The 13,454-nt window shown below is 38.5% G+C and overlaps 1 protein-coding gene across 1 annotated transcript; it reads left to right on the top strand.

Moving 5' to 3' along the window:
- Positions 1-8,607: 8,607 nt before the first annotated feature.
- LOC138901269 (uncharacterized) lies at positions 8,608-9,003 on the top strand. The gene has a single exon (XM_070189020.1). The coding sequence runs from the start codon at positions 8,608-8,610 to the stop codon at positions 9,001-9,003; it is 396 nt and encodes a 131-aa protein (XP_070045121.1).
- Positions 9,004-13,454: the final 4,451 nt, after the last annotated feature.

Below are 13,454 nucleotides of genomic sequence, written 5' to 3'. Positions count from 1 at the left end.
ATGGTAAATCCTTGATTTGAGGGTCAATTCATGGACGAAATTAGATGATTTTCGAAATATAAACTATATAAGTTATGGGTAATAATTATTTTTAATAATTTACGAAATCCGGATGCGTGGGCCCGGGGATAGACTTTGTTGACTTTTCTTGAGGAGTTGGGATTTTATTTCTAATTGTTAAATTACGAGTATTGGAGTATATTTTGATTGGTTTTCACGTTGTTTGATTAGTTTCAGATCGTTTGGCATCTGTTTGAGATGTTAGAAAGGCGTTGAAGCCGGTTATCACATTTCGGAGCGAGGTAAGTCTCGTGTCTAACCTTGTGAGGGGAAAATTACCCCATAGGTATTATATTTGTTGTGTGCTACATGTTGTGGGAGCTACACAGGTATGAGGTGACGAGTGTGCGTGTGTATGCTAGAATTCCTGATTATGTCTGGGTAGACTTAGACTTACGCCATGCTTTAATTATATTATTTACATTATTCTTGCTTGTTTAATTGCTTTAATTCGCATTATGACCTGAGACTAGACTCATGTAAAGTAATGGACTCGCTATTTTAGATACTTGACAAGCTACTTGTTCAGCAGTAGAAATTGTACTTCCCTTACTGATTTCTTTCGCGTTGTGCGTATCCATCGGAAAGTTTTCTTGATCTCATAACTCACACATATATTCGTGAGTGGGATCAAAGGCCCGTAAAAGCTTCATATTCTTATGGGATCGGGCTGTTCGCCTCAGCAGTATCATATGCTTATGGGATCAGAATGTTCGCCTCGGCAGAACTACGCTCTTATGGGATCAGGCCATTCGCCTCGGCAGTATCATATTCTTATGGGATCGGGCCGTTCGCCTCGGTAGTACTACACTCTTATGGGATCGGGCTGCTCATCTCAGCAGAATCGTGCGAAATACTTGATAATAAGTCCGCGTATTCGTGAATTTACCAAACTTGAGATGTGGCCGTTGATTTGATGTTGACCATTGCATACTCCACTTGAGAGGTATCCAGTGTTTGAGGACTTTGTGTTCACTGTTCATCTGTAGACCGTATTTGCCTTTACCTGTACTCATTGTTACCTACCATGTTTCATATTTGCCTACTTTATTATATTTGATTTGCTAGACCACTAGTAAGTGTCAATGCCGACCTCTCATCACTACCTCTTCGGGATTAGGCTAGATACTTACTGGATACACGTTGATTTACGTACTCATGCTACACTTTTGCACTAAATGTTCAGGATTTGATAGGTTCATTTGGTGGTTGCTTGGGCGCTGAGGCACAACTACTGAGGGGACTCTATGGTGAGATGCATTCCACGCCACGATTCACAACACACAAAGTTTCCATCACAATTATTTACTTTATCCTGTCTACCTTGTATTCTAGACAGATGATGTTTTGTTATTGTACTTCCTAGTAGATGCTCATGCATTTGTGACATCGGGTTTTGAGGTATTCTAGAATTTCTTTATGATTTTGCTTATTATTGAGACACTTCTACTTTATATTTTACTTAAATCATACGTATGTACGATTTTTGATGCATCGATCTCTCTATCTAATATGATTCATGATTTCAAAAATAATAATATGAACAATTAAGTTGGTAGTTCACCGTTGGCTTGCCTAACGGCAACGTTAGGAGCCATTACGACTTATAGTTTTTCGGTCGTGACAGTATTGTTCCCATAAGGACTTGTGATTATACTAAACTAAACTATTTATAAATTATTTGTTCAATTAAACTTTTGAGAGATGATTGTGATTTTACTTATTATAACTACTGCAAAAAATTAATAATAAAGCAAGAAGACAAGATTACGAGATGTAATGACCCAACCGGTCATTTTGACTTTTAGAACCCCGTTCCCCTAAATAAAACTTCCTGTATATGCTTTTACTAATTTATGACTTGCGGGGGTGGTTGGTTCGGGATTTGGAAGTGTTCGGGTTGAAATCGGAACACTTAGTTCTTTAATTTGTCTTTAAAAGACCAAGTTTGACTTCGGTCATGTAACACTCCGAAAAACTTCGAAGTGTTTTAAGGCCATTAAGAAGATTGACGGGTGCTAGTTATATTAATTCGGGTATGAACAAGACTGATAATTTGAATGATATCAATTAATCATGATAATATATGTATGAGGTGCATTAAAAATGGTTTATGATCTAAGAAGAAACCTAAGGCTAAGTCAAGTTGAAAATTATATGATGGGATAAAGTTTCAAGTGAGTTCACACAATACGTAACTTCCAACGAGCAAAACTCTCAGGATATGAAGTGTTATATAGTTTATAACCTATTGTAATTAAAGCCCTTTGAATCTAGTTTCCAACGCATTAAACCGTTCATCATTTGGATATGTATACAGAAAGTTATGGCCATTTTACTAGACCTGTGGCATATGTGCGCCCAGATGCGCGGCCGCGCATATTTGAGAGTTTCTGCCTCAGGTGCGCGGCCAGATGCGCGGCCACTTGCCCAATGTAAGGACCCGTAAAAATATTTTATACCAAAAACTCGGGGTTTCATGGTGCCAAGATAGATTCTTGCATTATTATAGTAGAAATTCTTCGCGGCTCACCGCGGTTCGAACTTTTTGGATTGAACAGTACCCTACGGACTGAGAGGAAAATGTTTCGCAGAAACACGCATTTTGCGGCCCATTATGCGGCCGCATAATCACTCTGCGGGCCGCATAATGGCCGCAGAGTGAAGCAGTATGTTTGGCCAACTTAAGGTCAGTTTTGCGGTCGATTATGCCACAGCATAATCGATATGCAGACCGCATATCGGTCGCATAATTCCTCTTGTATTTCTACGGAGGGAGTTCTGCGGTGCATTATGCGACCGCAAAATAAGTATGCGGACCGCATATTGGTCGCATACCTGAGCCGAATGTTTAGGCCCCTGAGGGCCATTTCTGCGGTAACTTTGCGGACAGCATAACCATTATGCGGTCGCATATGTGACCGCAGACCTGTGTCGGGGCACCATTTCTCTTAATTTAAAACCTGACCCCCATTCCGTTAAAACACCCATTTAGCCTATTTTAAAACTCATTTCTGATATTTCTAGTGTGAAAGAGAGAGGGTTCTAGAGGGAGGGCCTAATTCCCATCAATTAATCTTCAACCATCACTGAAAGCTTGGAAATATTCAAGTAGAGCACCAAATTCTTCATCAAAAAAGGTAAGACTTCATCACCCTAGCTCTTAATTTCAAACATAGCTATAATGGGGTATTAATAAGATGGTCCATGGGTATGAGGGTTGTTCATCTTGCATGCATGTGATAAAGAGTGTGGAAAAAATAAAAAAAATGAACTAGAACCATGAACGTTTTCCTAATTTTGGGTTCAATTTGTATATTGCAAAAATAGATTGAGGTTGCTAAGGGTTCCGGATAATTGCAGAGTCTAAAAAAGCGCAATTGAGGTATGTATGGCTAACTCTCTTCTTCTTAGAATCGAACTCCTGGTGTCCGAATAATTGGTGTAAGTTTCAACTTGATTATACTAGAATTGTTTGCCTTAGTGTGTTTGATTGAAAGATTCATGTTCCCTAATTGTTTTATATGGTTACCTTGTCATCATACTATTTGAGAACGTAATTATGATTTTCCAAGATCCTTCCCTTATGTGTGAAATGCCTTATGTGATGGTACTTATCGACATGAATGATGATGTTATTTGAACAAATAAAAAGGGAAAGACTTGAATTGTAAAATGTGCCCAAGTGCCAAGAACTACTTAATAAATGAGGCTATTTGTGCCATGTAATGAAGATGGGAAAGAAATGTGAATTGAGTGGACAGTTGAAAGAGGTTATGTCTCAAGTGAGATGGCTTAGCCGATCGGGCCGAGATCGGACGCCATGCTGTACACATGGTGGCATTTGTATTGGAATTATTGAATTACATTGTGGATATCTCGGACGCCATGCTGTACACATAGTGGTATTTGTATTGGAATTATTTAATTACATTGTGGATATGGATATGTCTCACTTGAGATGGCTTAGCCGGTCGGGCCGAGACCGGACTCCGTGTAAAAATACGGTGGCATTGTAAGTTGTGGCTTTGGCACTAAAGATTATAAATTTAAAAAGATGGAAAGATTGAATTGGAAACTATTTGATCCTTACTTGGTGTTTTCTTTGTATTCCTATGAAGTACTTATTGATTATTATGACTGCCTTCTCTTTGTTTCACTGTTCATTCTACTAAGATTGGTGTTTGCCTTACATACTAGTACTATTCGACAGTACTAATGTCCCTTTTGCCGGGGGCGCTACATCTTTGAATGGATGTAGGTGGTTCCATCACAGATAGTGCCGATCGCAGATAGTGGTGCTCTCTTTCTCTCCTCACAGCAGTCTTGGTGAGCCCTATTTCTCCCACGGTCATGTAGTCCTTCTTTTGTATAAGTTTTCACATTTTGAGGTATAGCCGGGGCCTTGTTGTCGGCATTGTCATGTTGCTCTTTTGTATCCTTAGAGGCTCCGTAGACGTTTTTGTGGGTCATGTATGTATGTTGGGTGGTCCTTGGATCGAGTTGTATTTTGGAAACTCAACTATGGCATAATGTATATAAGAAAAATGAACTAGCAACGTTTATATATTTATATAACTGATCTATCCTCGGTTTTACGAATGGTGATGCAGTCCCTTTTTGGGTTATGAATGAATCGGGTAGGAAAGTTTTAATAGGCTTGCTCGTCTGGGTTCACTCGGTTGAGAGCCGGTCGCGCTCCCCGAGGTTGGGGTGTGACAACCAAGTGCGTGGCCGCACACGTAGGAGCCCATTAAATAACCCTAAGGACGGGTAGAGAGAGGGGCTAAGTCATTTCTTCAATACTAGGGCTCTCTTTCCATCACCCATCCGGCCAAGGCTTCCAATACACACCTAAGGTGAGTTTTTAAGTGTATTTGTATGATGATTTCACTTCTCAATCACTAGTTACAACAAGGTTTTGATTGGATTCCATAGGATTTCTTCAAAATCTCAAGAACAACCCAAAAGTTGTCTTTCACGATTTGGTCTACAATAGGTATATCTACTACCTCTAACTAATTCATGGTGATTATTTATGTACGAAATATATGTTAGGACTTATGGGATGGTTATTGGAAGCAATAAGTGCCCATCCTAGGTGTGTTAGTATTGTAGAGATTGTAAAATAAATTAATTGATAAGATTTGTGGTTTGGGAGTGAAATGTTGGGCATGCATGTGCTAAGGGAAGTTGTGGATGACCTAGAGACGATTGTGAGATCAATATTTTGTGTGGAAGTTGATTGTTAGGTGAAGAAATAGGTTGTAAAAAAATATACACATTAGATGTTTGATAAAATGTCTAAATAGCTTAAAGTATAGAAATCTTGCTAATATTGGCACAATTGTGTTGCATTATTGTAGATTGAAATTTGCTTAGCGTGGTGGACCATCGTAGTAATATGAAGGGGCGAATTTCAGATTTGAGCCGTCCGGAGGTGGTTTCACTCGCGAAGATCATTTAAAGTATCGATTTAGTTTTGTCGAGGTAAGTATCTTGCCTGGCAATTACCCCTTAGGCATTGAGTCTTATGTGAAAATTGTGTAATTGAAAACCATGTACGCGAGGTGACGAGTGCGTACTTGGTTTAGATGTGCAAATTATATCGGTTGAAAATTTTAGACGCCCTTATGTATTAAATTGGAAAATTATTAGAACTTAGTAAATCCTTGATTTGTCATGCATCATTCCTTGTTTGTCGAGTTTGTATTTTATATACAAATTTGGTGAGATTGCCACTTGGAATTTTATGTGAATTCTGTGTGTTTGTTGATTTGATATTTCTTGGAAATTATCACATTATGGATTTTTCATCTGCAAATAACTAATTAAATATGTTTAAACTGAGGCGTTTATATATTTATCTAAAATTTGGATTAAAGAATGTGTTGACCTATGCTGAGTTATTTTTCCATCCTTGTTGTTGTTTTTGAGATTTTATATACATTGTGCTGAGCCGTAGACTATCTATTGTGAAATTAATTGTCTTTGTTGTACCTTTGGAAAGGTTGTGGTCTACGGGTAATTTGTAAATACTAGTTGATGCTGTTGTGTTGTTGTGATAATATTCTGTGTGAATTGTTGTGTGATTTGGGTTGCTATTATGCGGCGTATAAGGGTGGCATTCCATTATTGACATTAAGCGGGCATAAGGGTGGCATTTCACTGTTGTTATGTGTTTTGGGATATTGTCTAGACGGAGTGATAAGGGAGGCTATTAAATGGAGCGATAATGGAGACTATTATAGGAGCGATAAGGGTGGATATTGCAGCGATAAGGGTGGCTATAAGAGCGATTAGGGTGGCTATTGATATTGTCAGAGCGGAGGGATAAGGGAGGCTATTATAGGAAAGATAAGGGTGGCTATTGTCAGGGATGATATGTGATGATGCGGGATTATTGTATTGGTAATATTTATGTAATTTGGGGTTATTGCGTTGGTAATTTTCATGTGTTGTTGTGATTATTCATGTGTTTATTTTTATATCTTGTGCAACTTGTCTTGTTGTTTCGGTAAACTTGATAATAGTCTTATCTATGTTGAAATTGTGAGCATGTGGCTATTGTCGGGCAGATTATGTTATTGGCACGTGAACTGTCCGTGCAGATGTGATATGAAATATTGGCACGAGGTGCCAGGGAAATATAATGATTATGTTATTAGCACGTGAACTGTCCGTGCAGATGTAATATGAAATGCGGGCACGAGGTGCCGGAGAAAATATGATAATTTTTATTATTGGCACGTGAGTTGTCGGTGTGGTTTTGATAGAAATATGGGCACGGGGTGCCGTAAAAATATAAAAGTGGGCTGAGACCCGTATTATGAAAAAAATAAAATGAGGTGTCACATAGTGACTTTTATTTGAAAGAAGTATATTAGAAAGATATTCATTTGAAAGAATTATATTCGAAGGATATTTATTTGAAAGAAGTATATCTGAAAGATATTTATTTGAAAGAATTTTATATTCGAAAGATATTTAGTTGAAAGAAATATATTCGGAAGGTATTTATTCGAAATAATTATCTGTGAAAGATTTATATTTGAAGGACTTGTTTAATTGGTTGTACTTCTGTTCCTTATTTGTTTGAGTAATAAATATGGTGTTCTTGTTGCCTTGCTGTTTATATCACTGGTTGATTTTTATTGCTATCATTGCTAGTTATTTTTCAGTACTATTGTATACTGTTATATTGCACACGTTATTTGACTAGTGGGTGTCTTGACTGTACCTCGTCACTACTCCACTGAGGTTAGTCTTGATACTTACTGGGTACCGACTGTGATTTACTCATACTATACTTCTGCATATTTTTGTGTAGAGCCAGGTATTGGAGATATCGGACTCGGACACAGTTAGTGTGTTGATCGCAAGGATTCAAGGTAGAGCTGCTTGGTCGTCGCAGTCCCTTGAAGTCTTTCTATTTTATTGTACTGTCAACTCTTATTCGAACAGTATTGTATATTCGATCCTTGAGATCATTCTATGTATTCAGTTAGTGTTCGTGACTCAGTATTACCAATCTTGGGAGATTTTCATATTTGTTTCCGTTGTTAGTTTTGATTACTTATAAAAAAAACAATATGGCTTGAAATGAAATTGGAATCGGTTTACCTAGTCTTAGAGACTAGGTGCCATCACGACGTGTGAGGCGGGATTTTGGGTCGTGACAAGTTGGTATCAGAGCTCTAGGTTCATAGGTTGTACGATTCACGAACGAGTTTAGTAGTGTCTTGCGGATCGGTACGGAGACGTCTGTACTTATCTTCGAGAGACTACATAACTGTTAGGAAATTTCCACTTCTTTCATTCCTGTCATGCGAAATTTTTTGATTTTGGAATTTGAACCTTTGTATCTCTATTCTCTCATAATTGGTGAGTACACGTGCTACCGGGTCATCTGAGCAAACACCCGCGCATACGTTTAGAGATGCAAAAGGCCGGGGCCGAGATAGAGACCAAGGAAGGGCACGTGTCGCCGCTAGAACACCTACCAGAGTAATAATATAGGAGCTGCCAGTAGCTCCGATTGGGGGACAGGTACCGGAAGCACCTGTTGTTACCCTAGGATTTCAGGAGACTTTAGCACAGTTCCTGAACATGTTTGGTATATTAACTCAGGCATGATTGATCGCAGTTGCACCAAATATTTCACAGATTGGGGGAGGAGCTCAGGCTCCTACTGCTCGTACTCCAGAGGAACAGGTTCACATTGGTCAAGTTCCGGGTATAGTACTGGTACAACCTGTTATTCTGGTTCAGCCTGAGGTCAGGCCAGAGACGTCAGAAGAAGAACAAAAGAGACTTGAGAGATTAAAGAGGTATAGTCCACCTACTTTTGGTGGCACAACTACCGAGAATGCCCAGGAATTTCTAGAAAAGTGTCACCGTATTCTCCGCACCATGGGTATTGTGGAAGTGAGTGGAGTTGCCTTTACTATATTTCAGCTGTCAGGAGCAGTGTATCAGTGGTGGCAAGTTTATGAAGAAGGTAGACTAGCTGGTGCAATGCCACCAACCTAGGCTCAATTTTCGAAAATGTTTTTGAAAGAGTTTGTTCCCAAGACTCTCCGAGATACGTGGCGCACAAAGTTTGAATGGTTGCGTCAGGGTACTAAGACAATGTCAGAATATGATATTAGGTTATGTGAGTTATCCCGTCATGCACCTATCTTGGTTCCTACTGTTAGAGAGCAAGTTCGCAAATTCATTGAAAGACTCTATTATGATTTTAAAATATGTATGGATCGAGAGTTGCAGACTGACATTCCATTTCAGCAAGTAGTAGAGATTGCCAAGATTTTTGAACGTGTTCGAAGTGAGGAGAAGGAATCTAAGGAGGCCAAAAGGTCTCGGAACTCTGGAGGATTTAGTGGATTCTACTCTGCATCTATGACTCATCATGGCGGAGGCTCGGGCAATCGGTCAGCCTAGTCCGCAATTCAGAGTACTTGTAGTGCTCCAGTTAATACTTTTAGTGCACCACCGGCATGGGGTTCTTACAGTGGTTATTCCAGTTATCCGGCAGAGACTCAGTACGACCAGCCGCGACCTCAGAAACGTTGTTATGAGTATGGTGATACTAGGCACATCATGAGAGATTATCCCAGACTTGGGAGGGGTGGATTTCATCAGAACACTCAGGCTACAAGTGTTATTCCGGTTAATACTCCACGTGCACAACCAATTAGGGATGGACGACAGGCGGGTAGGGGTGCCCTAGAGGGGGAGACCCAGCCCGTTGATATTTTTACTATGGAGTGGTTGAGGCCACCACACCAGATGGTGTCATTACAGGTACGATCCTGATTTGTTATAAAGGGATATTTCCCTTAATTTGATTCGGTTCTGAATATTGAGGTGAGTCCTCCTATTATGCTCCGCTTATGAGTGAGCTTCGTATTTTTGTGACACACTTATATATTTATCCCTGTTGGGAGATTAGATGATGATAGCCTGTGTCTATCATTTTTATTTTTGTACACGATCGAGGGCTATAAGTCCAAAAGTGACTTTTTATTACTCACTACAGTGGGTTTTGATGTTATTTTGGAATAATTGGTCTCAATTTTATGAATTATATGCCCTATTGGTATGGGGGTTCATTATGTATCGTGAAAATTGTTTACTGAATTTATTAAAAAGAAGAAAGAAAGGGAATGGAAAATTTTAGTTGGCACAATGTGCAAAATACTTGTGATTCGGAGTTGAGGATGAGATCCTCGCATTTTTATATGATGTGAAATATTTAATCTGGGCTACAAGCCGCGGTGGAAGTTATACAAGGACGAGATCCTTGTGGTGAAAAATTTATGAGTTTAAATTCTCCCTTTGTAAAATTAAATTTGTACTATAGTATTAATAGGGAGTCATGCCTATTAGGCTTATTTGATAATTTTGTATGTATTTTCTGTGCATATTTAGCCATATTCGTGCTGTAAATATTTAGTTTTAGCCTATGAGATAAGTGCACAGGTGGCATTAAATGTGACTCTTTAATTCGGATAAATAATTATGAGGTCTTCATGCCTCACGTGTTGCTGTCAGTGTTGTGAAAAATTTAAAATGAGATTTCGGTTAATATAAGATTAATTGAGGATGCTGGAATTAATTATGAACAATTATTATGACCAGAGATGTGATTATGGGCATACGTATAATGTGTGTGTTGGCACGAAATTGCTACCGCCAGTTGAGACTAACATAATGTGTTAATATGGGAAATTAGGCCTTATAAAATCTGAAGGAAATGGGCCAAACTATGAGCATGATGTTTCCCCCATCATGGTCCTCCATGTACCCGGTGTTTCATGTCTCTATGTCTAAGAAGGTGGTTGGAAAATCCTTTGTCTATCGTTCCGGTGAAAGCTAGTGAAGATGAAGTTATTGGATAATTGGCCTATGAGAGGTACTTAATTTTCATCCTTATTAGATAAGTTCGGAAGTTGAGATTGCCTCCGTCGTGTGTTATGGTGAAGTCTATGAGTTGAGGAGGCCACCTAGAAGGCCGAAAGTTTTACGGAAAGAAAATGTTCTCACTTGATTGTATAGTCAAATAATTGTGGATCGAAAGGTACTTTCTATGTGTTATGATTTAAATATGTGTTGCTCAGGTTCAAATATCACTTTTGGTAATATAATGCCGGTAATGTTGAGATTAGTGTTGTTGATATACATTGTGATGCTTTGTCGAGTTGTGGAGGTGTTGATAGTGTGCTTTTGGTGATTCTCTGATAGGTGGATAGGCCCAGTTACAGGGAAAACTCTGTCGAAATTTTTATAAATTTGGGAGTTAGCCAAATTTTAGGGCCTTAAGGAAGTTGAAATGTTGGAAGAATATCTAAGATCTATATGAAGTCAAGAACGATTAAAGATAATGGTTCAGGTGAAAGGAGGATAATACTGTGCCTAATAATGACTTTTAAAACATTTGAGGATGAATGTTCTTAAGTGGGAGAGAATATAACAGTCACAAGACTTCGAAGTGTTTTAAGACCATTAAGAAGATTGGCAGGTGCTAGTTATATTAATTCGGGTATGTACAAGACTTGATCATTTTAATGATATCAATTTATCATGATAATATATGTATACGGTGCATTAAGAATGGTTTATGGTCTAAGAAGAAACCTAAGGCTAAGTCAAGTTGAAAATTATATGATAGGATAAAGTTTCAAGTGAGTTCGCACAATACCTAACTTCCAACAAGCATAACTCTCACTATATGAAGAGTTAAAGGTGTATAACCTATTACATTAAAGCCCTTTGAGTCTAGTTTCCAACTCATCAAACCGTTCGTCATTTGGATATGTATACAGAACGTTATGACCATTTTACTAGACATTTGGCATATGCATGCCCAGATGCGCGACCGCGCATATTTGAGAGTTTCTGCCTCAGGTGCGCAGCTAGATGTGCGGCCACTTGCCCAGGTGTGCAGCCGCGCACGTAGGAGCCCATTAAATAACCCCAAGGACGGGTAGAGAGAGGGGCTAAGTCATTTCTTCAATACTAGGGCTTTCTCTCCATCATCCATCCGGCCAAGGCTTCCAATACACACCTAAGGTGAGTTTTTAAGTGTGTTTTTATGATGATTTCACTTCTCAATCACTAATTACAATAAGGTTTTGATTGGATTCCATAGAATTTCCTCAAAATCGCAAGAACACCCCAAAAGTTGTCTTTCAAGATTTGGTCTACAATAGGTATGCCTACTACCTCTAACTAATTCATGGTGATTATTTATGTACGAAATATATGTTAGGACTTATAGGATGGTGATTGGAAGCAATAAGTGCCCAACCTTGGTGTGTTGGTATTGTAGAGATTGTAAATTGAATTAATTGATAAGATTTGTGGGTTGGGAGTGAATTATTGGGCATACATGTGCTAAGGGAAGTTGTGGATGACCTAGAGACGATTGTAAGATCAATCATTTGTGTGGAAGGTGATTGTTAGGTGAAGAAATGCCATTGAAGGAGGTTGTAGAAAATTATGCACATTAGATGTTTGATAAAATATCTATATGGCTTAAAGTATAGAAATCTTTCTAACATTGGCGCAATTGTATTGCATTGTTGTAGATTGAAATTTGTTTATTGTGGTGGACCATCGTAGTATTATAAAGGGGCGAATTTCAGATTTGAGCCGTCCGGAGGTGGCTTCACTCGCGAAGATCATATAAAGTATCGGTTTAGTTTCGCCGAGGTAAGTATCTTGCCTAACCTTGAGTGGGGGAATTACCCCTTAGGCATTGAGTCTTATGTGAAAATTGTGTAATTGAAAACCATGTACGCGAGGTAACGATTACGTACTTGGTTTAGATGTGCAAATTATATCGGTTGAAATTTGTAGACACCCTTAGGTATTAAATTGGAAAATTGTTGGAACTTAGTAAATCCTTGATTTGTCATGCATCATTCCTTGTTTGTCGAGTTTGTATTTTATATGCAAATCTGGTGTGATTGCCATTTGGATTTTTATGTGAATTCTGTGTGTTTGTTGATTTGATATTTCTTGGAAATAATCACATTATGGGTTTTTTGTCTGCAATTAACTAATTATATATGTTTAAATTGAGGCGTTTATATATTTATCTAAAATTTGGATTAAAGAAGGTGTTGCCATATGCTGAGTTATTTTCCCATCCTTGTTGTTTTTAAGATTTTATATACATTGTGTTGAACCGTAGACTATCTATTGTGAAATTAGTTGTTTTTGTTGTACCTTTGGAAAGGTTATGGCCTACGGGCAATTTGTAAATACGAGTTGATGATGTTATGTTGTTGTGATAATATTCTGTGTGAATTGTTATGTGATTTGGGTTACTATTATGCGGCGTATAAGGGTGGCAATCCATATTGACATTAAGCGGGCATAAGGGTGGCATTTCACTGTTGTTATGTGTGTTGGGATATTATCTGGATGGAGTGATAAGGGAGGCTATTAAACGGAGCGATAAGGGAGACTATTATAGGAGCGATAAGGATGGCTATAGGAGCGATAAGGGTGGCTATTGATATTGTCAGGGCGGAGGGATAAGGGGCGCTATTATAGGAGTGATAAGGGTGGCTATAGGAGAGATTAGAGTGGTTATTGTCAGGGATGATATGTGATGATGCGGGGTTATTGTGTTGGTAATTTTTATGTAATGTGGGGTTATTGCGTTGGAAATTTTCATGTGTTGTTGTGATTTTTCTTGTGTTTATTTTTATATCTTGTGCAACTTGTCTTGTTGTTTCGGTAAATTTGATAATAGTCTGATCTATATTGAAATTGTGAGCATGTGGCTATTGCCGTGCAGATTATGTTATTGACACGTGAATTGTCCGTGCAGATATGATATGAAATGTGGGCACGAGGTGCCAGGAAAATATAATGATTAT

The sequence above is a fragment of the Nicotiana tomentosiformis genome, chromosome 11 (genome assembly GCF_000390325.3).
Source record: "Nicotiana tomentosiformis chromosome 11, ASM39032v3, whole genome shotgun sequence".
Classification (NCBI taxonomy): domain Eukaryota; kingdom Viridiplantae; phylum Streptophyta; class Magnoliopsida; order Solanales; family Solanaceae; genus Nicotiana; species Nicotiana tomentosiformis.
This window is presented reverse-complemented; position numbering and strand designations above follow the sequence as displayed.